A 24,396-nucleotide genomic window follows, 5' to 3' on the forward strand; every position below is an offset into this window, starting at 1 on the left:
AAGACATCTTTAGAAGTTGAAGATTGGATTGGATTATGATTTACAATGAAATGGAATCTAATTTAATTGGTCTGTATCCTTGAAGTGCCTTGAGATGACAACTGTTGTGATTTGGCGTAATATAAATAAAACTCAAGTGAATTGAATCAGAAATGCTCTGTGTCATTAACACGTCCAGAATTGCAACCATTTGTTGTTAACAAGCGCTGCAACCCCTCCTCCTTTACTGTTACCACTCTGTCTGCTGTTTCTGTCTGAAGTCTCAGAGCTTATCTGAGAGCTGCATAGACAGGTAATGTGGTCCTGAAACTCCTCCTATAGTCATGTCTTGATAACGCAGTTGTTTCCTCGTCAGTAATCCAAGCTCTTCCATTTTATATCCTGTAGATCTCACAGTATCGTGTATCACAGTAAGGGCTATATAAATAAAGTTGAGTTGAGTATCACAGTATGATGATCAAGGGGTGAATTTTTTCAAGATGTCCTATCCCTTTCTTTCAGTTTTGATCCAGTCGTGCATCCTACGCATCACAGAAAAACTGATAGCATCCCTGTTTCGACATGGAAACAACAACTATCCACACTGGCTTCATCCTAATCAGGGTTGCGGTGGGCCTGGAGTCTATCCCAGCTTCCATCAGGCTGGACGTGGGAGTACAGACTGGACCAGTCAGCAGTCTATCACAGGGTCAACACAGAGACAATTAACCATGCACACTCACACTTCCTTCTATGGTCACAAATTAGAATAACCAATTAAGCAAACATGCATGATTGCCCAGAGAGAACCACGAATGTTAGGGAGACCAAATGCCCTTCAGGACTTAAAATAATACTATGTAACAATTACTGATATCTAGCAGCCATCTCAAATTCACCATCCACCCACGATGTAGCAGCTAAGTGGAAGTGTATTGTTTGGTTACATTTGTCTGCCAAGGAGCATTCAAGCATCTTAAGAGTCACTCTGATGACGTTGTAATTATTCTTTCATTTTTATCTAGGAAAAAAGGACATCATCACCTATCCCAGACATGCTTTACCTCTTTACGTAGGTTAATTTAAGCACTGTTGCCTGCTCTTGCGTTGCTTGGCAGTACACTCCTTCATTTCTCATATGCTTCTCACAAAATAGGATCCACAACCACTGATTGTTCAACTTTACTTATTTATTTGCATGCTGAGGCGACAAATAGTTTGCTGAATCGATTTCATAAGCAATCATTTTAAACAAAAAGACTGAGGAATAAACATTATTTTTGTCTTTTTTGGATTAGCAACACAATGAAACTCATGCCAAGATTTCCTTGAAACTGAATCTCTCTGACCCGATAGCTATGAATAGCTGCTTGTTTATGCGGCAAGGAAACATGAGACGAAGAGAGATAGGGGGCAAGGAGGAAGGTTTGAGGAGGCAGAAAAATTCATTATAAGAAAGATTTAAGTTCCTCACGACAAGAGCTTTTGCTAGATGTCATCAGCAACTATAAATGCCAAAGAAAAGCAACTGTACACGTACTGCTGAGAGAAATAACTGACATGGAGTTTACCAGGCGTTACCTTCCAATGGAATGGGAAGAGCGGTGGAGGAAAGAGAAAGAGAGAAGGAAAAGGCTTATTGAAGAAGGCGGAGAAGAGGTAGAACAGGACAGTCGCGAGCTGAGAAGGATTGTTGCTTTCAATGACACAAAGATGGGCCTAACAAGTGGGAAGGCTAAGAGTGAAGGGTCAGTGCTCAAGATGAGTGATGCTGGTAAGGACGTAACCATGGGGCATATGAGTGATGAGGGATTTGGGAATGAAGAACATAACTTCCACACATGCCGCAGCAAAACCTTTCCAAATGAGCTTTTTGTGGCTATGAAGGAATTCCGGGATTCAACTCTTCTCACAGATCTGACTCTGACAATTGAGGATGGGAGCAGTTTCCATGTTCACTCCCTTATCCTGGCTGCTGTCAGCGCCTTCTTTCTGGAGAGAGTGAGGGAAAAAAGCACTGTCCAATCAAACGATCCCCAGGGGGTAGGAGTCCACAGGTGGTCATTGCACATGGGTGCTGAGGTTGACCATGCTGGGCTTCAAGCAGTTATTGAGTTTGCTTACAGCGGAGTTGTTTCATCTTTAAAAAATGACACCATGGCCCAGATTAAGGCTACAGCTCAAGCATTGGAAGTCCCACGACTAGTGGCTCTGTGCAACAAAGAACAAAGCGCAAAAGGGGGTAAATGTTCCAAGCAGGAGCAGTGGACAATGTCCTCACAAGAACAGATGAGCTTTACTCTTCGTTCAATTGAACAGCTGTGGGCAGACAGAGTTGGATGTGATGTTATTTTGGATGTGGAAGGCACTTTTTTACATGGTTAGTATCGCTTTTATGATGATAATCTTTGGGTGTTCAGATGAACATTTTGTGACTTCTCTTTTATCCAGTCCACAGAGTTATCCTGGCAGCAAGCAGTGACTTCTTCCGAGGAATGTTTACCTGTGGAATGAGGGAGTCCCATCAGAACTGTATAGCCCTTCCCTTCAATTCAGCCCCTGAATTAGAAGCACTCATTGGTTGCTCCTACAGCGGGACACTTCAACTCAGCTGGCACTGTGTTTTCGAGATGACTTGTACTGCCCTCCAACTTCAGTTCCGGCCTGCTCTCATGCTTTGCCTCAGTTTTATGCAAGGACAAATGCAGACCAGCTCTTGCCTGGATGTAGCATCTTTTGCTGAAGCTTATGGAATGTCAGAGATCCTAGAGGAAGCCAATGACTTTGTACTGAGGAACTTCAGGGAAGTGTCTGCCACGGCAAAGTTTCTGGACCTATCACTAGAGAAGCTTCTTGAATTCGTTTGCTGTGATGGTCTTTGCGTGCCTTCGGAGCTGGCTGTATTTCGAGCTGTGATGTCGTGGATTGAGGCTGATCCGAAGGAGAGACTGGCGCACGCTGGCTTGTTGATGTCTGGAGTTCGCTTCCCTCTCATGACATTCCGAGAGTTCAGGGAGGTCAGAGCCATTGACCTGCGCATGGAGAGCTTTGCAGACAACGAAGTGGAACTATATGGTTCAGCGCTTAAGGAATTTGGTTTCAGCGTTCCAAAATCCCAGGACTATTGTCGGGTCAGGCGACCCAAAGATGTTCTCGTTCTGATTGGAGGAGACCAACTAAACCCAGACATGGGTCAGCGTATGCCAAGCAGGGAAGTGTGGTTTGCAAACTCCCTTCGCAGTGGCACAGGATTGATAAAGGAGATAGAGTGGAGGAGATTAAGAGAAATTCCAGACAAGCCCAAGTTCAGGCATGGAGCTGCAGTCATGAAGGGGAAGCTGTATGTAGTTGGAGGGTGTTACTTCTACGCCAAGGATGACATCATGAAATCAGCATACAGGTAAAGAAAGAACTCAACCTACAGATTATTATCACGTCATATCACATAACCACCATCTCACTGTCGCCATCCTTACTCTCATTGAACACATGCTAGTTATGACCCTTTGACAGACAGCTGGAAGAGGCTGGCTGACATGCTGGAGCCCAGAAGTAACTTTTCTGTGGTGGTACACGAAGAGCGTCTTTATGCCATTGGCGGAGACAAGGAAATCAACACCAACACAGAGAGCGTTGAGATGTACAACCAAGACGCTGACTCCTGGAGGTAATATTAGAGTCACTTGCAGTGGACAATTTGACAAGGTGTCACTCTATCTGAGCAGTGGTAGCGAACAGACTAATGTCTCATTTGTATTCTACGTTGAAGACGCAGGCGCATATAGACAGAGCCTTCCGTCCGTTCCCTTCATTTAGTGCATAAATTGGTATGTTTTCAGAGACCTGCAGAGGCAGTGTCACCAGAAATCGTGGGGGCCGTGTTGCGCATTATAGCTCATGTGCGACCAGCGAAAGGAACAGACATGAAGAATACAAAAACAGAAATGGTGGAACTCCCTTAACATGCCGCGATGTATAGCCTCTTTAAATGTCTCTTTTCGTGTAGTTCCATCATCATGATCTCCTCGACCGTCGCTATGTTTGTTAATGTCTAAAACTGACGTTAGAACTTGGAAGTGAACTCTTAACTCTACACTGCCCTCTAACGGATGTAGTGCCAACGTAAAGCCCACATTGGAGTATGTGGAAAGCGGCACTTCACAACGTTTTGAAACGAACATACCTATTTACATACATAACAGGAGTACAAATGAGCCTTAAATCAAAGCCTAACTTCAGCATGCACAGCACGGCTTTTCACAGACCAGATACACAGATACTCCACTTGCCATTCATACAACACTGACCTGTTGGGCATGGGCATATAATCACTGGAGGTATCCTGCTGCGTCAGAAAAATGGACTAGGCAGTAGATCTTTCTGGTCTTGAAGGATGGTGACTTGTAGATTGTGCTTGATCTGGTGCACCCGTTGAATGCTTTATTGATTTAGCTTTGGGGAGTTTGCAGGAAGTGTCTACACCTTTGACTCTTTGTTACTTTCCTTAAGTCTCTCCGGAGTTATTCTTTTTTTTTATTTGTTTGTTTCTGTCTTCTTTATTCAGTATGGTGGGGCACCGTTTAAACCGTAACTCAATATCAAATGAAATATCACGATGAAAAGAATGAAAGCTTAAACTCTACTCCATGCGATCCTACTCCATGCAAAAGCGTTACCCGTGATTGGACAGCAGGTGGCACTATTTCGCTCAAAACAGCTTCTTCACAGGCCTTTGGAAAGCTTTGTTTACTCCAACAAAATCTCCAATCTGTGATCGAAAATGCGCTTTTAAAAAAAAAGATCTATTTGGAAATTTAAAGCCTTTTGTTATTCAGAGAGTTTGAACCTGAAAAAGAGATGCTATCTTTTCAAACTTTGTATAATTTTATCTTATAATTGAATTACTTAAATAAAATGACAGGTGCCTAGACTGATTTTAGACCTTCACTTCATCACTGTCTGATGCCAGTTGTTTACTTTTCTACAGCTTTGTCCATCCCCTGGACCAGGCTCTCAGTGGTTATGCTGTTACTGCCATAGACGAAGGGGTTTTCATCTCTGGAGGTTTCAACTGTAAGTATTCGTGTCTGGTTTCCATGTTCCTGTACCACCCAGAGAGGGGAACCGTTTATCTAGCAGACATGACCCACGACAGAGCCCAGCACTGCATGGAGGCCCTGCGAGGACATCTTTATGTCGCTGGTGGGGTGTGTAACCTGAGGAAATTCTACACTGACCTAATAGCCTGTGAGGTTTATGACCCCGTGGCCGACGCCTGGGCTGAGTTTGCATCGCTGCCCGTGCCTCATGTTGGTGCCGCCTCAGGCGTCCTGGAAGGGAAGATCTATGTCCTGGGAGGATACTGCCAGGACGACTACAGTGAGTGTGGGGTGGTCCACCGCTTTGATCCCAGCACACAGAGATGGGAGAGCACAGGCAAAGTACCAGGGGCTGTTACTGACATTAAGGCTTGTCTACTTTGCTTGCCCCGGCACCAAAGACACTAACTAGTTGGTTGCACTTATAGATGCTAAGACACATGGAACTGCTGTCATCCGAAGTGACAAAAGTGTGAATGTATACGGTGTATTTTTGCTGTATTTTACATACTGTCTGCACTGACTTTAGTATTCATACAGCAACTACAGTGCACAGTGAAAATGAGTACACCCCTGTTGAAAAGTAACATTTTGAACAATATTTTAATACACACACAAGTTATTCCCAAAACATGCATAGAGTAAGTTTAATACAACATCTGTTCAGCTTACAACAGAAAAGAAAGGTCAATAATATAACTTAAATGACATATTTGTCCATTTTTGTGAAATTATGCTGGTGCAAAAGTGAGTACACCCCTATGTTAAACTCCCTGAGAATGGGCCGTGTTGGCCCGAAATGTCATGAAATGAAAAGGCATTAAAAGGGAGGTCATCGTTGTGCGTTTCATCCTTGCCTTACATTGAAATTTTACATTTTGAGTCTGCACCAGGCTAAAAGAGACGTGTGTGAGATTTGACTGAAATCCTATGGAGAGTATCATGATCTGCTTCAGTAGTCACAGTACATGTTGACAAGCATGTTTCTTTTGGTGAAATTCAGCTTCCTACTGTTGATGGCATCCATACAGCCCCAAACCATGTCACTCCCACTACTATGCTTGACTTTAAGCATGGGGCACTTTTCTTTGTACAAATCACTTTTTACCACCACACAGGCTTGACACCATCTAAAGCAAATTTGTTTATCATTGTCTCATCAGAGACAAACAAACTAAGGATATGGATTGCTGGAACCATGTCCTGTGATCTGATGACACCAAGATGAACAAATTTGCTTTCGATGGTGTCAAGCCTGTGTGGTGGTAAAAAGTGATTTGTACAAAGAAAAGTGCCCCATGCTTAAAGTCAAGCATAGTAGTGGGAGTGACATGGTTTGGGGCTGTATGGATGCCATCAACAGTAGGAAGCTGAATTTCACCAAAAGAAACATGCTTGTCAATATGTACTGTGACTACTGAAGCAGATCATGATACTCTCCATAGGATTTCAGTCAAATCTCACACACGTCTCTTTTAGCCTGGTGCAGACTCAAAATGTAAAATTTCAATGTCAGGCAAGGATGAAACGCACAACGATGACCTCCCTTTTATTGCCTTTTCATTTCATGACATTTCGGGCCAACACGGCCCATTCTCAGGGAGTTTAACATAGGGGTGTACTCACTTTTGCACCAGCATAATTTCACAAAAATGGACAAATATGTCATTTAAGTTATATTATTGACCTTTCTTTTCTGTTGTAAGCTGAACAGATGTTGTATTAAACTTACTCTATGCACGTTTTGGGAATAACTTGTGTGTGTATTAAAATATTGTTCAAAATGTTACTTTTCAACAGGGGTGTACTCATTTTCACTGTGCACTGTACATGAGCACAGTCAAGATGTTTTAGATAAAATTGTTGGATTTCTTTTTTTTTTAATAAGTAAAAATACAAAAACAATAACGTTATCAACAAAATAGGACAACTTGACATTGCGGGATGTTTTATTATAGAACCAAAATGATCATATTGCATGTAAAGGGAAATATCTAGATTATAAAGGAGATATAACAGTTTGATATAGCTTTGTCATTGGCTGAGGTTAGCTTTGAAGATATAAGCTACTTATACACACAGTGTTTACATTGATATTTAGTTTAAATTTTACTTTTTGTGTCATTAAAAAGCACCGAGATCATAAAAAGAAAACCCTGAACTGCACACCTTTGGTGCAGGAAGTAGACACAAATTCCTGTTTCCGATCTTGGCCACTCCTGTATTTCCGAGAAAGGTTGGGTGAGACTTACAGTCTTAAAACAAAGAAAGCAACACGCTCTTTAATCCTCATTTTGTTTAACCTGCCGGGAAACTTCATCTTTCACCAAGATCAACACCCCTGTTTCTCTTTCTTTTTTTCAAATCATGAAAAAAGGATTTTTAACTGGTGCTCATACTCCACCTGAATGCAATGATTCATTCAATTTATCTTCTATTATTTTTTTTTACATAATCCTTCACCCATAATAGCACAACACAAATCACTGAGAAAATGATAAGAGACAACCCCTCCCCTCTGAAAAACACACGCTGTCAACAGTACTAGCTCCAAAATATCTACATCAGTGGGAAGATAAGGAAGCCACTGAAGACGCTTGTATATATTTTTCCACCTTGCCAGAGGACGATATTGACATCATCGTTGACATTCAGTTCAAGAATCACTGTGTTGCTGGTTGTGTCGCTGGGATCCGGTCCACTGGATTCCCACGTGCTCACTTGGGTACACCCATTTTTCAACAATCTGGCTCCTGAACTGTAGCTGGAAGTGTGGCCAAAAGTCATGAAGGTGAACTGGTACACGCCCTTCACCGGAGCGGTGAAGATGCCTGTAAAAGACGAGAATCCAGTTGAAAAAACATGCATGGCAACATTTTTAGAATTTTCTTTTATCTAATAATTATCGTAATGTCTTTTCTCCGTTTGGCCTGGAACCAAAGCATTAAGGCTGCCCAACCTTGTTCTTTTCTCAGAGCATCAAATACTTTTGTTGATTCAAAGCTGCTGACGTGTTGTTGTTTTTTTTTGTGCGTTTGTGTGTGTAATTAAGGGTCATGTTTTCTGACATCCTAGGGTTTGTAGTGATGGACACATTGCCATGGAAATGTAGAAGATGACAGGGGATTTTTTGTTTTTTTTGCTGTGTATTCTAACATCTAATAATGATTTTAACGCATTCAATGCCTGACTAAGGAGACAGCTACTGAGTTGTGTTTCTATCAAGTCATGTTTCACATTTAATAAAGATAAATGGAAAATGAACGTATGTCTGTTTTAATGAGCAGTAAGGGACCATTCTAATGATCCTCCAAATGGCGCCCCACTTACCCAGGTTTCACCCTGGCATGACACCAATTTCACATTGTCTGTAAGACAGTTGTTGGAAAGCTTGTCTCTTTCCAACCGTGCCCCAAGCGTGGCTCACACTGCTTCTCTAGAGCTCGGGAAATTATCTACCAGTCGTTTGATCGGGATTTGGGAGCATGCAGTTAAACTGCGTATGTGGAGATCAAAATAAGCAGCTCACCCGGCAGTGTGTGTTGTTATCACACATTACCTTTGGACAAAGCCATTACATTTTGTGTTCCGCCACTGATGACACAAGTCATACCTGTTATTTTGTTGTAAGCCTTGCCAATGTTTGTGAAGACTTTGTCAAAGATGAGAACACTGGGCGTGCCGGCAGTTCGGGGTCCAGTGAACGTTCGGGAAGAAGCGACGATACTTGCTGAAAATGCCACCTTTATTGTTACTGAATGAAGGAAAGCAAACGTCGTTATGATCAGTTTACAGCTCTTGATTCACGTGTTAAGTCTCGATGTGTTTTCCTGCCTTTACCTTCTGCTTGGCCACGTTCCTCACTCATGTTCCCCAGCCTTTTTGCTAATCCTATCAACAGAAACCAATTTTTCACGACTCTTAACTCATTCCACAGCCAGCGAAAGCAACAACGGCAACATGTGATGTCTAAATAAAGGCTGAGGAGATGTTTTTGTCTCTTTACACCCACCTTTGGTTTCACTCACGAGATGATTCACTGTGAGATTTTGTGCTTTCAGCTGTCCCTGCACATCCTCCAGTCTGCGGTCAGTGTCGTCCTTCAGCTTACCAGCATCCGCTTTTTGTTTCTCCAGCGAGGCGCTGAAGGCTTGAAAGAAAAGAACAGCGAAAGAATAGTTTCATGATTCAGTTTTACTTTCATAAGCAGAAGCGATTGGAAGATGGATCATGAAGATGCAATGTTTTTGGTGTTGTTCAAAATACCTTGGCTGTTCTTCTGTATTTTATTCAGCTCATCTTCAAAGCCCCTCCTCGTGACATTCAGCTGGGCTTCTACTTTGAAACCAACGTCCTGGGCTGTCATCTTTAGCAGGGAAAGCTCTGCGTTGTACAAGCTCAACAGTCTCTTTGTATCATTAAAAGCAGCCTTGGTTTCAGTCTGCAGATTTTCAAGCTTGGCTTTCTTTACCTTCAGCTGGTTCTCAGTTAAGTCAAGTCTCTTCTCAATCTCACTGAAGTTTCCAGTTACTATTTCTTTGTGTTGCATCAGTTTGCTCTTCAGCTCGGAAATGTCACGTTGGTGATTTTTCGTGGTCGTGGTCAACTCTGCCAGTGCATCCGTGAGATTATTTCTTAATCTGCTGATGACGATGGCACTGAACTCTGAATCATTTTTCAGAAGATAAATCATTTTGCTGAGCAACCCCATGGTCTCATTCAGTTCCTTTGTCTTCTCCAAAAGGAATTCGATGTTTTTATAATTGGAGCAGAGAGTTGGTGTATCCTGTCCTTGTACAGGGTCACACTTCCGAATGTATGGAAGTTGAGAGGATGCAAATCCAACTAAACCAAGAAAGAAAACAACCGTGACATCCATTTTCAGCAGGCGCGCTGGTTCTTTTCTGTTCGCGTCGAGGTTCCTGCACAAGACCTGTGAGCAGCCCGCGTGAAGCAGCTCCACTTATCTTTGAAAGGACGGCCCATTCGTGACACCAAAGGCAGTCTCGACTGAGACGGAAAAAGACAAAAAAAACAAAAACAAGCAACCAGGAAATAAAAACACAACCTGATATAAAATCAGAAAATCTCATTTCAAGTCTTAGAAATACCCTTTATACATTAAAGATACTTTTCCCCTAAATGACTCATTTTGAAGAAAGAATTTTTTGTGTGAACTCATTCATAATAGAAGTTAAATGCACTGCTAGCACCAGAAGATGTCAATCTAAAGCTCTTTTTTAGATATTTTAGAATAGACAAGTAGAGGAAACAGCCTCAAATTGTGTGGGAGAATCACAGAAAGATGGTCATTTTCTTTAATGGAGGCCACTGCAACATGTGAGCGATGACCAAACAAAATCTTAGCATTTTACAAAGTGTTGGACCTTTTTTTCCTATGATATAACACTGCCCTGTGATTAGTAGGCATGCCATGCAACCACTAGAGCGTTAACTTCCTCTTCATTTGGAATGAGGAACATATGAGTAGGGGAAAAAAAAAACTGGTTAAGATTCATGTTGGAATGAGGATATGCACAGGAAAAATGTTTAAAGGGATAGTTCGCCTCTTTTGACATGAAGCTGTATGACATCCCATATTAGCAATATAATTTATGAACATTGACTTACCCCCTGCTGCGTCCTGTGAGCCGAGTTCCAGCCTCGTTTTGGCGTTGGCTGGGGTCCTGAAAATAAAGTGTTTTGCTTCTCAAAACAATATGCGTTCAAAAGAGTTATATATTTGCATCACAAAACCGTTAGCCAGAAAAAGTCAGACCTCACAATCGCTTGGCGCTATTTTTGCCTCCCTTCATATCAATGAGTACAGCCACCTAGCGATAGCCGCCCCTGTTACGGTGTTTACTGCTCGGTCTGCACTTCGGTCTGTACAGTTTACACAGCCCGTAGTGATACGAAGGGAGAGAGAAATAGCACCAAGCGATTGTGAGGTCTGAGGTTTGAACGCATATTGTTTTGAGAAGCAAAACGCTTTATTTTCGAGACCCCAGCCAACTAGCCGGACTACCTTCGTCAACGCCAAAAACGAGGCTGGAACTTGGCTCACAGGACGCAGCGGGGGATAAGCCAATGTTCATAAATGATATTGCTAGTATGGGATGTCATACAGCTTCATGTCAAAAGAGGCGAAATATCCCTTTAAGCCTGACAAACCCAGCACATTCTGCAGAACGTCTTCCAGGTGGAACCAGGAAGATGCTGAAAGATCAAAAATATTGTTTTCCCAAAATGATGGAAAATAAAGCAGTTTTATTATGTTTGATGTCATGTCTTGTTTCAGCCAGACAGATGCAAACCAAGCATTCATGCATCTAGTTTGTAAAAGCTCAGATGATCATCAACGTTATCACGACCCACATCAACGAACAATGGAACATTGAACAAATGAAGGTTAACCAGTCAGAGGAGGCTGGCTCCTTGGATTTATTTCGTGTTGCACGCTTTGAAGTGGACTTCAAAAGAGTTTGAAAGAAAACGGCGTTCCACTTAATCCCACTTAGTCTGTACAGATAGTTTTATAGCATGTATGAAAGCACCTTCGCAAAGCTAGAACTGCTTATTTTTCATAGTCGATCGAAGAGATTAGGTTTCTCTTCAGCACTGTAGCCTGGCTGATCTAGAGTTCTGGTCCTGTTAATCACATGTATTCCCTTTAATTCTCTGTAGTGATGATTTAATGAGCTTCCTCACCAATAAAACTGTTACTGGTGATCAGGGGAAAATTCATGGAATCCTGCTCACTATCGTCACTGATGTATTATCTAGTACAAGTATCTTTAAAAGCATTTGTAGAACCTGATTTGTTTTTAGTCTGTTTCTTTTCCTGTTCCCAGAGGGGGTTTCCAAAGATCTTGAACTCTGGAAAGAAGATTTCCATGCGCTGTCCTTATGCCCTTAGGGGTGCTCTCTGAGCGGTGGGCTGCTCTTGGTTGTGTTAGTGTTGCGGTTGTTCCCTTAGCTTTGCTAAAAAGACAGAAGTCATAGTGGGCAAAGATTAGCTTTTGATGGAGTGAAACTAAATGTTAAATGATGAAGACTGTTCAGTAGAGCAGTGGCTTTTGTTCTTCCCCGTGTCCCTTTGCATTTTGTGGGGGTTTTTGTCTGGAGTTCCATCCTCTTTAGCCGCTTTCGGACAGAGCCGTTCTAAGAACGCAGTTATCAGAACTGTCCTACTCGAATTTCGTTCCGATAACTGTCCTTCCCCAGCGGAACTGTTTCAGTCTGCATTCGCACATGAGTCGATACCAGGTCGGGACTGATGCGCCGCGCGCAGCCGTCTGCGTCAGTGAGGTGTTACGTCAGCCGTTTAGCAACACATTCAACAACAAAACAAAACCCGGTAAAAGTAAGGAGAGAAGAAAAAACAGCACAAAGAAGCTAATATGGAGAGCAGGGAGGCCACCGTGTTCATGGTCTGCATGATGGTGATATTAATCATGGACGATCACATCAGGCGTCTAACATCGAGGCTGGAAGAGCTCACAGAGAGAGTCAGGAGATACTTTTTCATTTCATGAAGGAAGAAAGGAGAGCAGAGCGCTGCAGACAAAGGAGACAACGTGTAAGTTTAACTTATTAAACACGTGCAGGTTGTGTACGTGACATGGGGCGTAGCCAGGGCTCTCAAGTCTCACGCAATGAGCGTGAGACACACGCATTTCAACAAGTTCACACGCTCACACGCCACACATGCCATTTCTCACGCTGAGAAATGATCAACTTCGTGGCACAGAAATTATAATTGGCGATACTAACGAGTCAATGGCAGGTTACTGTGCGCTCGTAAAGCTCAGAACTATAGCTCTGGTGCAGCTGTGTTGATTTAGCAACCCATCGGAAAATCACAAAATAGAGTTTCTCAGCCAATCAGAAAACAGAATTTCTTGTTGCCGGGTGTGAAATAGCTTTCAGCTGCAAGCACGCGTCCCATGAATTCACAGCGGACATAGCCTATTATAATCTGAATGCGTGCAGAAGTTGAAGACGAGCTGGAGGTGGAAGAGAACCGTCAGGATCATCAGCAGGTCATATCTTCATTTATTTGAATCTTTTGTTAGTTACTATAGTTTTCCTACTCTTTGTAAAAGACCAATACCTGCCGATTAAAGTGTTCGTTGGAGTAGTAGGCCTAAATATTCAGCACACACCCTTTGACATGAGCAACTTAATGAAAAATATGTAGGAGTGTAATTAGGCTTCCGTGGTTAATTCTTTTCAAAAGTGACTGGTATGAGCAGGTTCCCAAGGCTATCTACAATTGCACAACTGGTTCTGCCACACTGAAATGCTGATGCAGAAAGCAGTGGCGGCTGGTGATTCAATTTGTTGGGGGGGCCCAGTTGCGCGTGACGGGTCAAATAGCACCTCACAATCAGAACACAACACACAAATTCTAAAAACCACCTAAACTAGACCATTGTTCAAGTATTAATACAATTAGAGAGATACTTTGGATATTGTTGACATTAAATAAAGAGTTTTGGGACAGAATAGATAAAGAAATATAGGCTACTGTAATTAGAATAGATCACATGTTATACCATAACCACAACATAATGGTAGGGAGGGATGATGGTTCTGAATTTCCTATTCTATTGCAAAACGTACAAATATTCAGGAAAAACAAAGACCACATTAAAAGGTAGGTGTGTCTAATGTTTTGAGGACTAATATAGAAGACTGGATCAATTCTGATGTTTTTAAATGTGCTATATAAATAAAGCTGACTTGACTGCACTGAAAAATGGACAACAACTAATTTCTACAACGGAGACTCACGTCTGCAGCAATCCTACTGTCTGTGGTCTTCTTCCCCGAGAGCCCGGCGCTTCCTCGGATGCTTGCTTGATGGACGTGATTGATTCGATGAATTGTCCAATCACGTTAAGATTAAAAATATGGAAAACTCTGCCATTGGTCTGGGCGCACAAAGCTGCGAACTAGAATCAAATTTTCATGCGCCAATGAAAAGCTGCCTCTGCTTGTTCGCGGTAAAAAAAGTTTGCTAGCTCTTGTAACCGAGGGTCTTCTTCTTGTTATATTGAGGTATATAAAAGAACCACATGTAGCGTTCTCACATTCGCTGGCTCAAAACGGCAGCAGCACTTTATTCACACCTTCAGTTACAGGTTAACCCCGGAACCATTTCCTGTCTTGTGTACAAAATAAAAGCTCTTCACATTAATACCGGATGTTACAAACATGCTCAAACATCCCTCTATCCAGGGCTCATAAAAATAGCTTACATACCTACGGCCCCTCAAAAAGAAACGTCCCCGTTTCAACAAAAAACTGTAAAGACCACATTAGCTTTATCCATACACTTAAAGTAATGCAATGAAAACAAACACAACGCAATCCCGACACAATACAACCTGACTAGTGCAGTCACAGTAAAGCACGCCCCACCACATTATCATGCACACCAGCAAAAGCTGATACACTATAGCGTTTGGACATGCAAAACCACACACAAAGACAAAGTATCATTACAGCACATTTAACCTGGCAAAACAGAGCATTTGCTGACTTTCTTAACATTCCCTCTCTTAACTGCAACAGCATTACTAACTGAACAAATATAATCTAACTGTATGAGACATAATCCCTAAAATGAGCAGGTTGTCTCAGGAGCCTTCCTGACCGGGAAACTTTATGTTGTGCGTCCCCTGAGTCAGGGTGTTGACCCACATCCAAAGCCACTGTAGCAAGTGACTCTTGTGGCTCTCCATTGAACTCAGGCAACGTAGTGGAAAGAGCAGAAGGCCTCGGCAGCGTGTAAGGTTTCAGTCTGTTATAGTGTACTACTTTCCCACTTCCCGCACAGCTGGAAGGATCCCCAATGTGATAGGTGAGTCCTCGCTCCCCCTGTGTGTCTAACACTGCCATGACCCTGTAAGGGCCCTTCCAATGAGGAGCCAGTTTCAATCGATCCTCTGTAGGATCATGCAGCCAAACAAAATCCCCCACAGTGTATGGCCGATGACGAGCCACGCCATCATGGTAAAGTTTTTGTCTCTCATGAGCATCTGCAGAACCCAGCCTGGCTCCACCAAAAGCAGCATCCAATCTGCCCATGAGTGATGTCACAAAGTCATCATAGCCACAAGAAGAGTAGGAGTTGGCCCTCTGAGACAACAATAAAACATCCACAGGAATACGGGCCTCACGTCCATGTGTCAGAAAATATGGGGAGTAATTGGTGCAGGCATGAACAGATGTATTGTAGGCAAAAGCCACATGCTTAACATATCCATCCCACTCCCCTCCATAAGTCTGCAATAACTTGGCCAGCTGGTCTATCAGTGTTCTGTTAAAGCGTTCCACCATCCCATCTGACTTCGGATTATAGGGAGTGGTGCGTGTTTTTTTTATTCCCAAAAGCTCACAGAGTCTTTGAACAATCTCAGCTTCAAACTGCCGACCCTGATCACTGTGAACAGTCTCTGGAACTCCATGCACAAGAACATAGTCCTCAAATAGGCAACCTGCAACCGATTGGGCTGTTTGGTTGGGAAGAGCATATAAATTCACAAATTTGGTGAAGTAGTCTTCCACCACCAACACATATCGGTATCCCTCCGCTGCCACCAATGTAACCGAGGGTCTTCTTCTTGTTATATTGAGGTATATAAAAGAACCACATGTAGCGTTCTCACATTCGCTGGCTCAAAACGGCAGCAGCACTTTATTCACACCTTCAGTTACAGGTTAACCCCGGAACCATTTCCTGTCTTGTGTACAAAATAAAAGCTCTTCACATTAATACCGGATGTTACAAACATGCTCAAACATCCCTCTATCCAGGGCTCATAAAAATAGCTTACGTCTGGGCGCACAAAGCTGCGAACTAGAATCAAATTTTCATGCGCCAATGAAAAGCTGCCTCTGCTTGTTCGCGGTAAAAAAAGTTTGCTAGCTCTCATAGACTCCAGTGTTACCGGCGACCACCTGGAGGAGGGCTTTATATCCAATAGCAAATAGCAAGCCTAGATTAAAGTCGAAAGCATTTAATGGTTGCTGGCAGTGGCATGTAGCCTACAGCAGAGTCTATCACACCACTGCACGAGTAAAAACGAAATGTACACATGTATAATTAATTTCATTTTTGTTATGGTTGATTCACGGAGGGGCGGCGCTCTAGCGCCCTCTATTGACTAACCGCCACTGGCAGAAAGGGTTTTTTCCATGGTGGGGCTTAATAAAACCAAGACCAGGAACACGTTGGCTCTGAATGGAACTCTGTCATCCATCATGACTGTGAAAATGGCTGACATTGAGCCACAGTGCTTTAAATGGGAGCCCCCAATATCAGTCATCAAGCATCAAAATCTGCCACAAACACTTACAACAACACTCACAAAAAAAATTTGTTTGTTAAGACTTTGCATAGCTAAAACAATTTATTTTAAAATATAGCAGAATTTAGTGTAAAAGTGAAGATTTGTGATTTTGGTATAAATAAAACAATTGTTTTTTAGCTAGTTTATGGCGATGGAATACTGCAAGGGACCAGCCCCTCCCCCAAAAAAATAAAGAAAGAAACTCTCCCCCGCGCACACGGCCCGGCCCCTGCCCCGCCCGAATCTCACTCCAAGCAAACTTGAAAACTTGAGAGCCCTGGGCATAGCTACCGACCGCCAAACACCTCCGTCAGATGCGTTCCTATAGAACCTAGCCTGGCTGACGCGTCCACAATCTCGATGAGATGGTGGGCTGGGAACTAGGTGTGCGTTTTCTCGTATTTGAGGCGTGGTTTACGAATGCCTAGAGCCGTTTATTGGGCGCTACGAATGTCTATCAAATGACGTCAGGTTCTTCCCATGCTGCTTTGCGCGCGATTCATAGCCAATTGTATCACTTATACCAGATGACGACAGAAATTCGACGAGGAAGAAGAAAAAAAATGGAAAATAAAAGTAAACTTGCGCTCTAAGCTACTTAAATTTAACAAAGTAGGCCTATATGCTATATTCTACATGAATTTTTATGTTGTAGAGTTGTGAATTTATTTTAATAATGGAGAAATTGAGCAGCCTTGCTTTGTTGTCTACAGTAGTAGATCAACCCTCATCTTACTTTGAAGCTCCGGGCTCCCAGAAGTGACGTCAACGCAGCTTTAGCAGCAGAAAAGCTATCAGGCTTGTGTTGATGATAATAATAAACTCCTGGACTATGTACAAACTTCCAAATGCATCGTTTTGTGAGTACAGACCATATTTGTACAACTGTTGAAGTTTGGTGTCATGACATATGATTCTAGTGTGGTAATTTTGGAGATACTGCCAGGGTCAGTTAGCGCTTGTACTAAGCTTTTCGGGATAACTCAGTAACTCAGCTGATGTTCAGCCAATATCGGAAAAACTTCGGGTGGGCTACTTGGCTGGATGTCACGGTTCAAATGACCCCAGGGTGAATATACTACGAAACACTTTCTAAGGCTGCATTGAACGGTAACGTTGTGTCCGCTGTCATGTTGGATTAACGCTCTACAAGCTTCGGTGTAGCGCATAGACGTCATCGTCTTGCTGCCCCCCCGTTCTGTGATTGGTTCCCAAACTCTAGCAAAAATAAGGGCGGTGGTTTCCAGGCTGACTTTGCAGTGAGAATGAAATCGAGCGCAAAGCAGCATGGGAATTCCCAGGCTATATAGAACCCAGAAAAGACCCGACCTCGGAGAAGGAGCTAAAATGGTTATAGGAACTGAGGGAGATAGCCCCGAGTTCCTGTATGTCCGAACACGGGAGAAAACGGCCCTGTGGATTAAAAGGTTATAAGAACTGCCAAAGGTTCCTTCCTACAGTCCGAAAGCGGCTTTTGTTGTAAAATCGGTGGTCAGCCCCTCCTGATCTGACACATTATTCAGAGGTTTCGAGGCAGCGGCTGAACTCCACCCAACTTTTTTTCACAGGTGGACATTTCTTTAATGCCAACGTGTTTTCATTTAGCTGCAAAGTCGTCTTTATGGTAAAAATGTTTCCAAAACCCTGAGTCATTATGAATGAACAAACCCAACAAAGAAGTAAGTGAAAGTGTGGGCACATGACAAGTGAAAACAGAGTCTTTCTTTGTTTGAACTTGACGTTGAACACCTCACTATTCAATGATGGGGATGTTTTGAATCCACTTACATCTGTCACAGCCGCTAGGGCTGTAAGGTTGTAAGGTTGTGGTCACGGATGTTCGACATTTCACTACATATAGTAAAAAAAAAACGACCTCCTATAGTCTTTTCCTAAGCTCTGCTCCTGGACCTCACTAGAGAACATTATTAGGAAAAGGAAAGACGGCAGGAGAAATTTGGATGGTTTCTAAGGACAACTGCGCTGGACCGAGAATCCATTCCCACTGCAACTAATACCCCGCAGAGAGATGTTTTGTCTTTCTTTAAAAGACAGCTGCTTTTTACCTGAAAAAAGTGTGTCTATGTTTTTGCCTTCAAATAGCCCCAAAGGTGTCCTATTGGATCCAAGTCAGGCCATATACTTGGAGTAAGGCCAAGGGAAGGTCACACTTTCTATGGTATTATTAAAAACTCTACTGTTCTTATCAAAAGACTTCAGATCAGAAATAACTGTTAATGCTGCCCCAGAAAAATAATAGATGGATGGGTGTGGCCGCTTTTATATATACTATAACTGCACAACATACTATACGTATGTACGCTTGAGTTTCAAAACTTAATCATATTTTAACTACTGATTTTATCTATTGTTCTTATTTCTTTCTTTTTTGTTTAAAATTTAAATCATGCTTTTTATTTCTACTGTTTTAATGTATCGGTAAAGCACTTTGAACCGCCCTGTAGTTGATTGAGCTATAGAAATTAACTTGCCTTGCCTACGTAACGACTTGGCTTTGAAATATATGTATAGTATGTTCTATTTATCTCATTATTTAATGTTTCACATGCAAACTTGCTCAAAAACCCTCCCAACAGGCCAGTTGGGACACGACTTGAGCTGTGGTCCCTGCAGGCTGTAACACTGAATACTCACTGATATCCGTGGACCATCCTTTGTACATAGAAGAGGGAAAAGTACACATATATTTAATCTAAAACTGAAGTCATGGAGTCCAGGGCTTTTCTTCTGCTGTCCCTTTTGGGATCCTTGTTTGTGGAGCCGGGGTTTGGACAGAGGGGAGACGAGGACCTCAATGAGTGGATGAAAGAAAAAGAGAAGTTGATGAAGAATTTGGAGGACAAGCTGAAAATTGTTGAATGCCAGAGTAAGACTGAAGCTCTGGGCACCAGGCTCAATACGACCGTCGACGAGCTGACGAGACAGAAAGCTGAAATGGAAAAGCTGAAGAAGGAGAATGAAGGTCACAATCGGTTTACCAAATATCTGAAATTCTTTTCATTTCGAATCATCCATTTTGAAATTTGCCCTTCTGTTTCATACAACAACTTGTACAGGTCTGAAAACCAAACTGGATGCCTCGGAGAAGGAGATTGACAAGCTGAAAGAGAACAGTTATAAAAGTAAGATAATTAACTGACACGATTGAAGTTCATTCCAAGGGTGAATTTTACACCAAGTATTTTCTGTCTATACACCGAAAGAAGCCATTCAGTTCGTACAGGACAAAGTAAATCATTTCCTGAATTATTAGGATTATTTTCCTGTAAAATGCTGTCTGTGAGTGTTCCTTTGAGTCTTTTTTATTTATTTTTATTTAATGGTTTCGTGTAGTTCCACGGCAACATCTCACTTTTTTCTCTGAAACGACCATTTTTATTTCATTTCTTGTACCTTTCGTTCGCAGCTGCTCCTCAGATCGCATTCTCTGCCTCTTTGGTGAGCTCCGGTGAGATGTACAAAGGACCCTGCGCAGACAAGACTCTGATTTTCAAAAGGGTCTTCTCAAACATCGGCAACGCTTACAATCTAAACACAGGTATCGTATAACTCTTGTGAAACAGCCTCACATTTAGAGCTTTTGCTTACAATCTGCTCTTTAGATCATTCGCTTTTTGAGTTCATTTCTAAAGGTATGTTACAGATATCTAAAACTTTATTTTATTTATATTTATTTAGAGAATTATTTAGAAGTTTATACCGTTTTCTAAAGAAATTGCTTCTGTTTTTTATGTTTGCAAGCCTGCATGTGGACATTTATGTGCCCTAAGGCTGTAAAACTTACGCAACTCCTTCCCCAACATAGTAGGCGAAGTGACTAATGTCGCTAGTATTTCCTTGTGCTGATTGTGTTAAGATTGTGCGGCCAGGAGATTGCTGCGGCACTAATCAAAATATTAGCATCAAAAGTGGATATAAATGTAAATGTAAATGTAAAAGGGGCTACGTTTTTCACCAACCTCGAATTGGAAATCTTAATGCGCTCATACGGCGAGTTTCAATACGTTTTTAGAAATAAGTGCACATCTGCAGCAGCAAAAGTGTAAGTTTGAATGTAGTCCTTTGCAATCACAACAATATTACAGGGGAAAACTGCTTGAATGGTAGCCCATTCATTTATTTCATTTAGGTGCAATCCCGCAGGGGAGAAGCGCACTTGGCAGCAGTTTAAGATGAAATATAAAAACATTGTTCAAACAGGTGAGACCTCGGCATGGGGGTACCTCATTTTGATCATGTTTTACACTGTAAAATAAATATTAAGTGGCCATTTGAGCCACAGTGCTTTAAATGGGAGCCCCCAATATCAGTCATCAAGCATCAAAATCTGCCACAAACACTTACAACAACACTCACAAAAAAAATTTGTTCGTTAAGACTTTGCATAGCTAAAACAATTTATTTTAAAATACAGCAGAATTTAGTGTAAAAGTGAAGATTTGTGATTTTGGTATAAATAAAACAATTGTTTTTTAGCTAGTTTATGGCGATGGAATACTGCAAGGGACCAGCCCCCCCCCCAAAAAAATAAAGAAAGAAACTCTCCCCCGCGCACACGGCCCGGCCGTTTAAGATGAAATATAAAAACATTGTTCAAACAGGTGAGACCTCGGCATGGGGGTACCTCATTTTGATCATGTTTTACACTGTAAAATAAATATTAAGTGGCCATTTGACTGTCCAGTTATTTTATTCCCAACATAATGCTGTTTTCACACACATAAACTATGTCTTCTCATCTATATCATCCATCCATCCATTATCTATACCGCTGAATCCGTCAGTCGGGTCGCGGGGGGGCTGGAGCCCATCCCAGCGGTCAATGGGCAAGAGGCGGGATACACCCTGGACAGGCCGCCAGTCCATCACAGGGCCACATAGAGACAAACGAGACAAACAACCATACACACTCACAGTCACTCCGAAGGACAATTTAGAGTCATCATCTATATCATGTTCTGTTAAATAATTAAGCCTATTTAAACAAACACAGACTTCTACTGAGCCAACAGAAAGAAGGCAGATGCCCGTAAAACAGGTGGTGGCCCACCCCCAAGAGACAAGTGTCTTTATAAAATATAATAGGCCTATATTTTTTTAAGCCTATTCATACAAATATTTATTTGTCTTTTATGTCTTTTTTTCTTTTGTCCCAACACATTCTGATGGTGCCGCTCAAAAAGATAATTGTCTGTAAATGCAAAAATCTATGTGCGGTCTGATAACCATCTCCGACGAATATTTATTTCTCTGCGCAATAATGCTGCACCTTCATCCACGGTATGGTTGTCAAAAGGACATGCCATGTTCGTGAAAAAAGTAATCTCCTACTGTGCCTAATGGACTTCTAGAAGTAGAAGAACTCGCTCTGCTGACTGAATGAATGAGGAAATCAAATGGCGTGTGTGGCTGAAAGAGGGCGGAGACAGAGAGAAACTCCAGGTTTCTTGAATAAAACCTGGTCCCGACCAGGTTAGGTTCAGAGAGTCTGTTACTACGGTAACTGACCGAGAGGTTAAGTTACCTCTCTTTGTGAAACAGGCTAGAGTTACCCCTCTTTCTCGGGGTTGAGTTACCTCCCTTTGTGAAACGGAAAACTCAGGGTTTCCCTCATTTCAGGGTTAATCAGCTCAGAGTTTTCACTAAACTTGCTTCGTGAAACGGGCCTCTGGGCACTTCCAGCAAAAATTGATTTGTTGACCTCAGAGCTCTACCAGGATTTCGGACTATTAAAAGCTCAGATAAATATGATGGGGCGAGGCCGTAAAGAGCTTTAAAAACAAACATTAAAAGTTTCAAATCAATTCTATAAAGGACAGGAAGCCAATGGAGTGAGTTAAGAACAGGAGTGATGTGCACACCTCTGTTATAAACACCGATTGTGCTATAAAATGGATGATTCTGATTGCAACACCGCAACCGCTCTGCTCCAATTAGATAATGTGGTGGAGCAGTTCAAAGAAGACAGACTGTAATGATCACAGCATTCATTTCTGTTACATTATGGAATGCTCTGTGAAAAAAAAAATCGAGGTTGAGACTGCTTTTCTTTGGTCTTTTGCAGGGATCTTCACAGCACCAGTCAACGGCCTGTACTACTTTACCTTTAGTACCTATGGCTACAACACTCACACCATGGGGGCCATCTTGATAAAGAACACTGTCCGTCAAATTTCAGTCTACGACAGCCCTTCAGCAGACGGCTCTGACAGCAGCAGTAACGCCGCTGTCCTGCAACTGGCCGCTAGCGATAAGGTGCACGTGGAACTGTGGGATAATGGCAGGGTGTTCGATGACCTGAATGGACACACCACCTTCAGTGGTTTTCTCCTCTTCTCTTTGTAGATGATCAAACATGGCGTGTCAGCATTGTAGTTTGAGGTTCCCGCTGAATTTGTCTGTTTAACATGCACGATATCTTAGTATACTGATATGAAATAACATCTGTTTAGCTGTTATTGTCAACATAATTACCTAAATGTACAACTTTTTTGGTTTGTTGTTTCAGCATTAGGCTACCTTCATAGCTATTCGGTTATCTTCAAGGGGATTTTAATACAAATATCAATGCATGAATCTTCCTCAGAATAATAAATGCAATAAAAAAAAGAGAAACAACATCATCTTTATTTTCTTACCTTCCCCAATGACTTACGTGCTGGCCAGCCTAAAGAGTGACAACAGTGAACAGCAGGAAGGGGAGGACAGCTCCCTCCAGTGATCATAGTTTGGTATTGCAGCAATGGAAGTGTGATTTTTCATGATTTCAATCTACAGCAGCAAAGTGCATTACATGACTGTCTTATATTGCCAAGATCCATTTACATCAGATAGACTGGCACTAAAGAGGGATGAAGCACAACACAAAAGCTTCAGTGTTTAAGAGCCCATCCCCTATAAGTGTGTCGACTGTCATGTATAACTTCAGTGCTGCAGCCGATGACTTTCTCCCAGTTTGATACTCCTAACTTGTATCATCTGGTCGTCAAAATCTAGGATCTTCTTGGGGTTCTAAAGGTCAGTAAACTGATAATAACCGATCAAATAAAGCAACTTGTGTGGCAGAGAATCCACAGCAGAAAAGCTGAGCGCTCCAGTTTGACTGTTTTCTTTCTCTTCTTTGGCCCTTCCGTTGAACTGCTAACATTAGAAGCTTATGCTGCAATCGCCTGCAACTGAGCATGTGACATCCCCATCATCGACATCAATGTGTATGTCTCCTAACACCCTCGCTGTGAATAGTTTTGAAGAGTTCAAATTTCAACAAGAGCAATTCACCTCACCTTAACGACATGTGCAGTGGGAACTGGCCATAAAATGCCATAGATATTCAGAAATTAAACCTTATGAAACAACTGTAGCAGTGGGCTTTGCCATGACATCTCACAATCGGAAGTGTTGAGGCAAACACAGCACAGATGCTCGTAAGTCATTATTTGGCCCAGGCATCGATTCCCATTTCTGTGTTGTAGCATCATACCAATGGACCATCTTTATGTCACTGTAGTCCTCCTGGCTGTATCCACCCAGCACAAAAAAACTTTCCCTCCAAAACTGCACTTCCTGCTCCAACATGTGGCACCGGCAGATATGTGAAGGCCGTCCAACAGTCCTCAGCTCGACTGTACACTTCACAAGCTGGTCAGTGACAGTCACGCCATCATGTGTGGCGATTCCACCTGCTACATAAAAACATCCACGCAGAATCTCCATGCAGTAATGAGCTCGAGGTTTGGTCATTGTTTGTCAGATAGGTGCTTCCTGTGTCTGGCCGGTACAGAAGTGTAGATGCAAGACACAGGGGGTCACTGTTTTGCTTTCCTGAGATGAAGATCTGCCCTCGTAAAACCTTTGCTACGTGCCCACGTAAAGGTAGATCCAAGGGTGAACCTGAAAGAGAAAAGATCTTTCAAAGTGAAAATCTGTGGGAAGAT

General features: G+C 42.3%; 3 protein-coding genes across 5 annotated transcripts in view; 2 read left to right on the forward strand and 1 right to left on the reverse strand.

The window, feature by feature from the left end:
- Positions 1-1,403: 1,403 nt before the first annotated feature.
- Positions 1,404-5,627, forward strand: LOC142368868 (kelch-like protein 33). Its single transcript, XM_075451071.1, has 4 exons — positions 1,404-2,359; positions 2,431-3,379; positions 3,476-3,646; positions 4,967-5,627. The coding sequence occupies exons 1-4, from the start codon at positions 1,540-1,542 to the stop codon at positions 5,484-5,486; spliced, it is 2,460 nt and encodes an 819-aa protein (XP_075307186.1). The 5' UTR covers positions 1,404-1,539; the 3' UTR covers positions 5,487-5,627.
- A 1,382-nt stretch (positions 5,628-7,009) lies between these two features.
- Positions 7,010-24,396, reverse strand: part of LOC142368394 (uncharacterized) — a 146,255-nt gene continuing 128,868 nt past the window's right edge. The window contains exons 1-6 of one of the 2 annotated variants that reach the window (XM_075450523.1): positions 13,878-15,600; positions 9,345-10,088; positions 9,091-9,228; positions 8,919-8,969; positions 8,692-8,832; positions 7,010-7,909 (exon numbers count right to left, since the gene is read on the reverse strand). In XM_075450523.1, coding sequence (XP_075306638.1) covers positions 7,638-7,909; positions 8,692-8,832; positions 8,919-8,969; positions 9,091-9,228; positions 9,345-9,957 — 1,215 coding nt within the window. In that variant the 5' untranslated portion in view covers positions 9,958-10,088; positions 13,878-15,600 and the 3' untranslated portion in view covers positions 7,010-7,637. Of the gene's footprint in view, positions 7,910-8,691; positions 8,833-8,918; positions 8,970-9,090; positions 9,229-9,344; positions 10,089-13,877; positions 15,601-24,396 lie in introns of those variants that run through there. The other variant, XM_075450524.1, reaches the window with a different exon arrangement.
- On the forward strand, positions 12,760-23,005 carry LOC142368395 (complement C1q tumor necrosis factor-related protein 3-like). Of its 2 annotated transcripts, none has more exons than XM_075450526.1 (5): positions 12,760-13,123; positions 19,238-19,424; positions 19,519-19,584; positions 19,869-20,000; positions 22,527-23,005. In XM_075450526.1, the coding sequence occupies exons 1-5, from the start codon at positions 13,064-13,066 to the stop codon at positions 22,805-22,807; spliced, it is 726 nt and encodes a 241-aa protein (XP_075306641.1). In that variant the 5' UTR covers positions 12,760-13,063; the 3' UTR covers positions 22,808-23,005. The 2 variants fall into 2 exon arrangements, with proteins under 2 accessions (XP_075306641.1, XP_075306640.1); XM_075450525.1 differs by having other exon boundaries at positions 13,057-13,123; positions 19,039-19,424.

The sequence above is a fragment of the Odontesthes bonariensis genome, chromosome 19 (genome assembly GCF_027942865.1).
Source record: "Odontesthes bonariensis isolate fOdoBon6 chromosome 19, fOdoBon6.hap1, whole genome shotgun sequence".
Lineage (NCBI taxonomy): Eukaryota > Metazoa > Chordata > Actinopteri > Atheriniformes > Atherinopsidae > Odontesthes > Odontesthes bonariensis.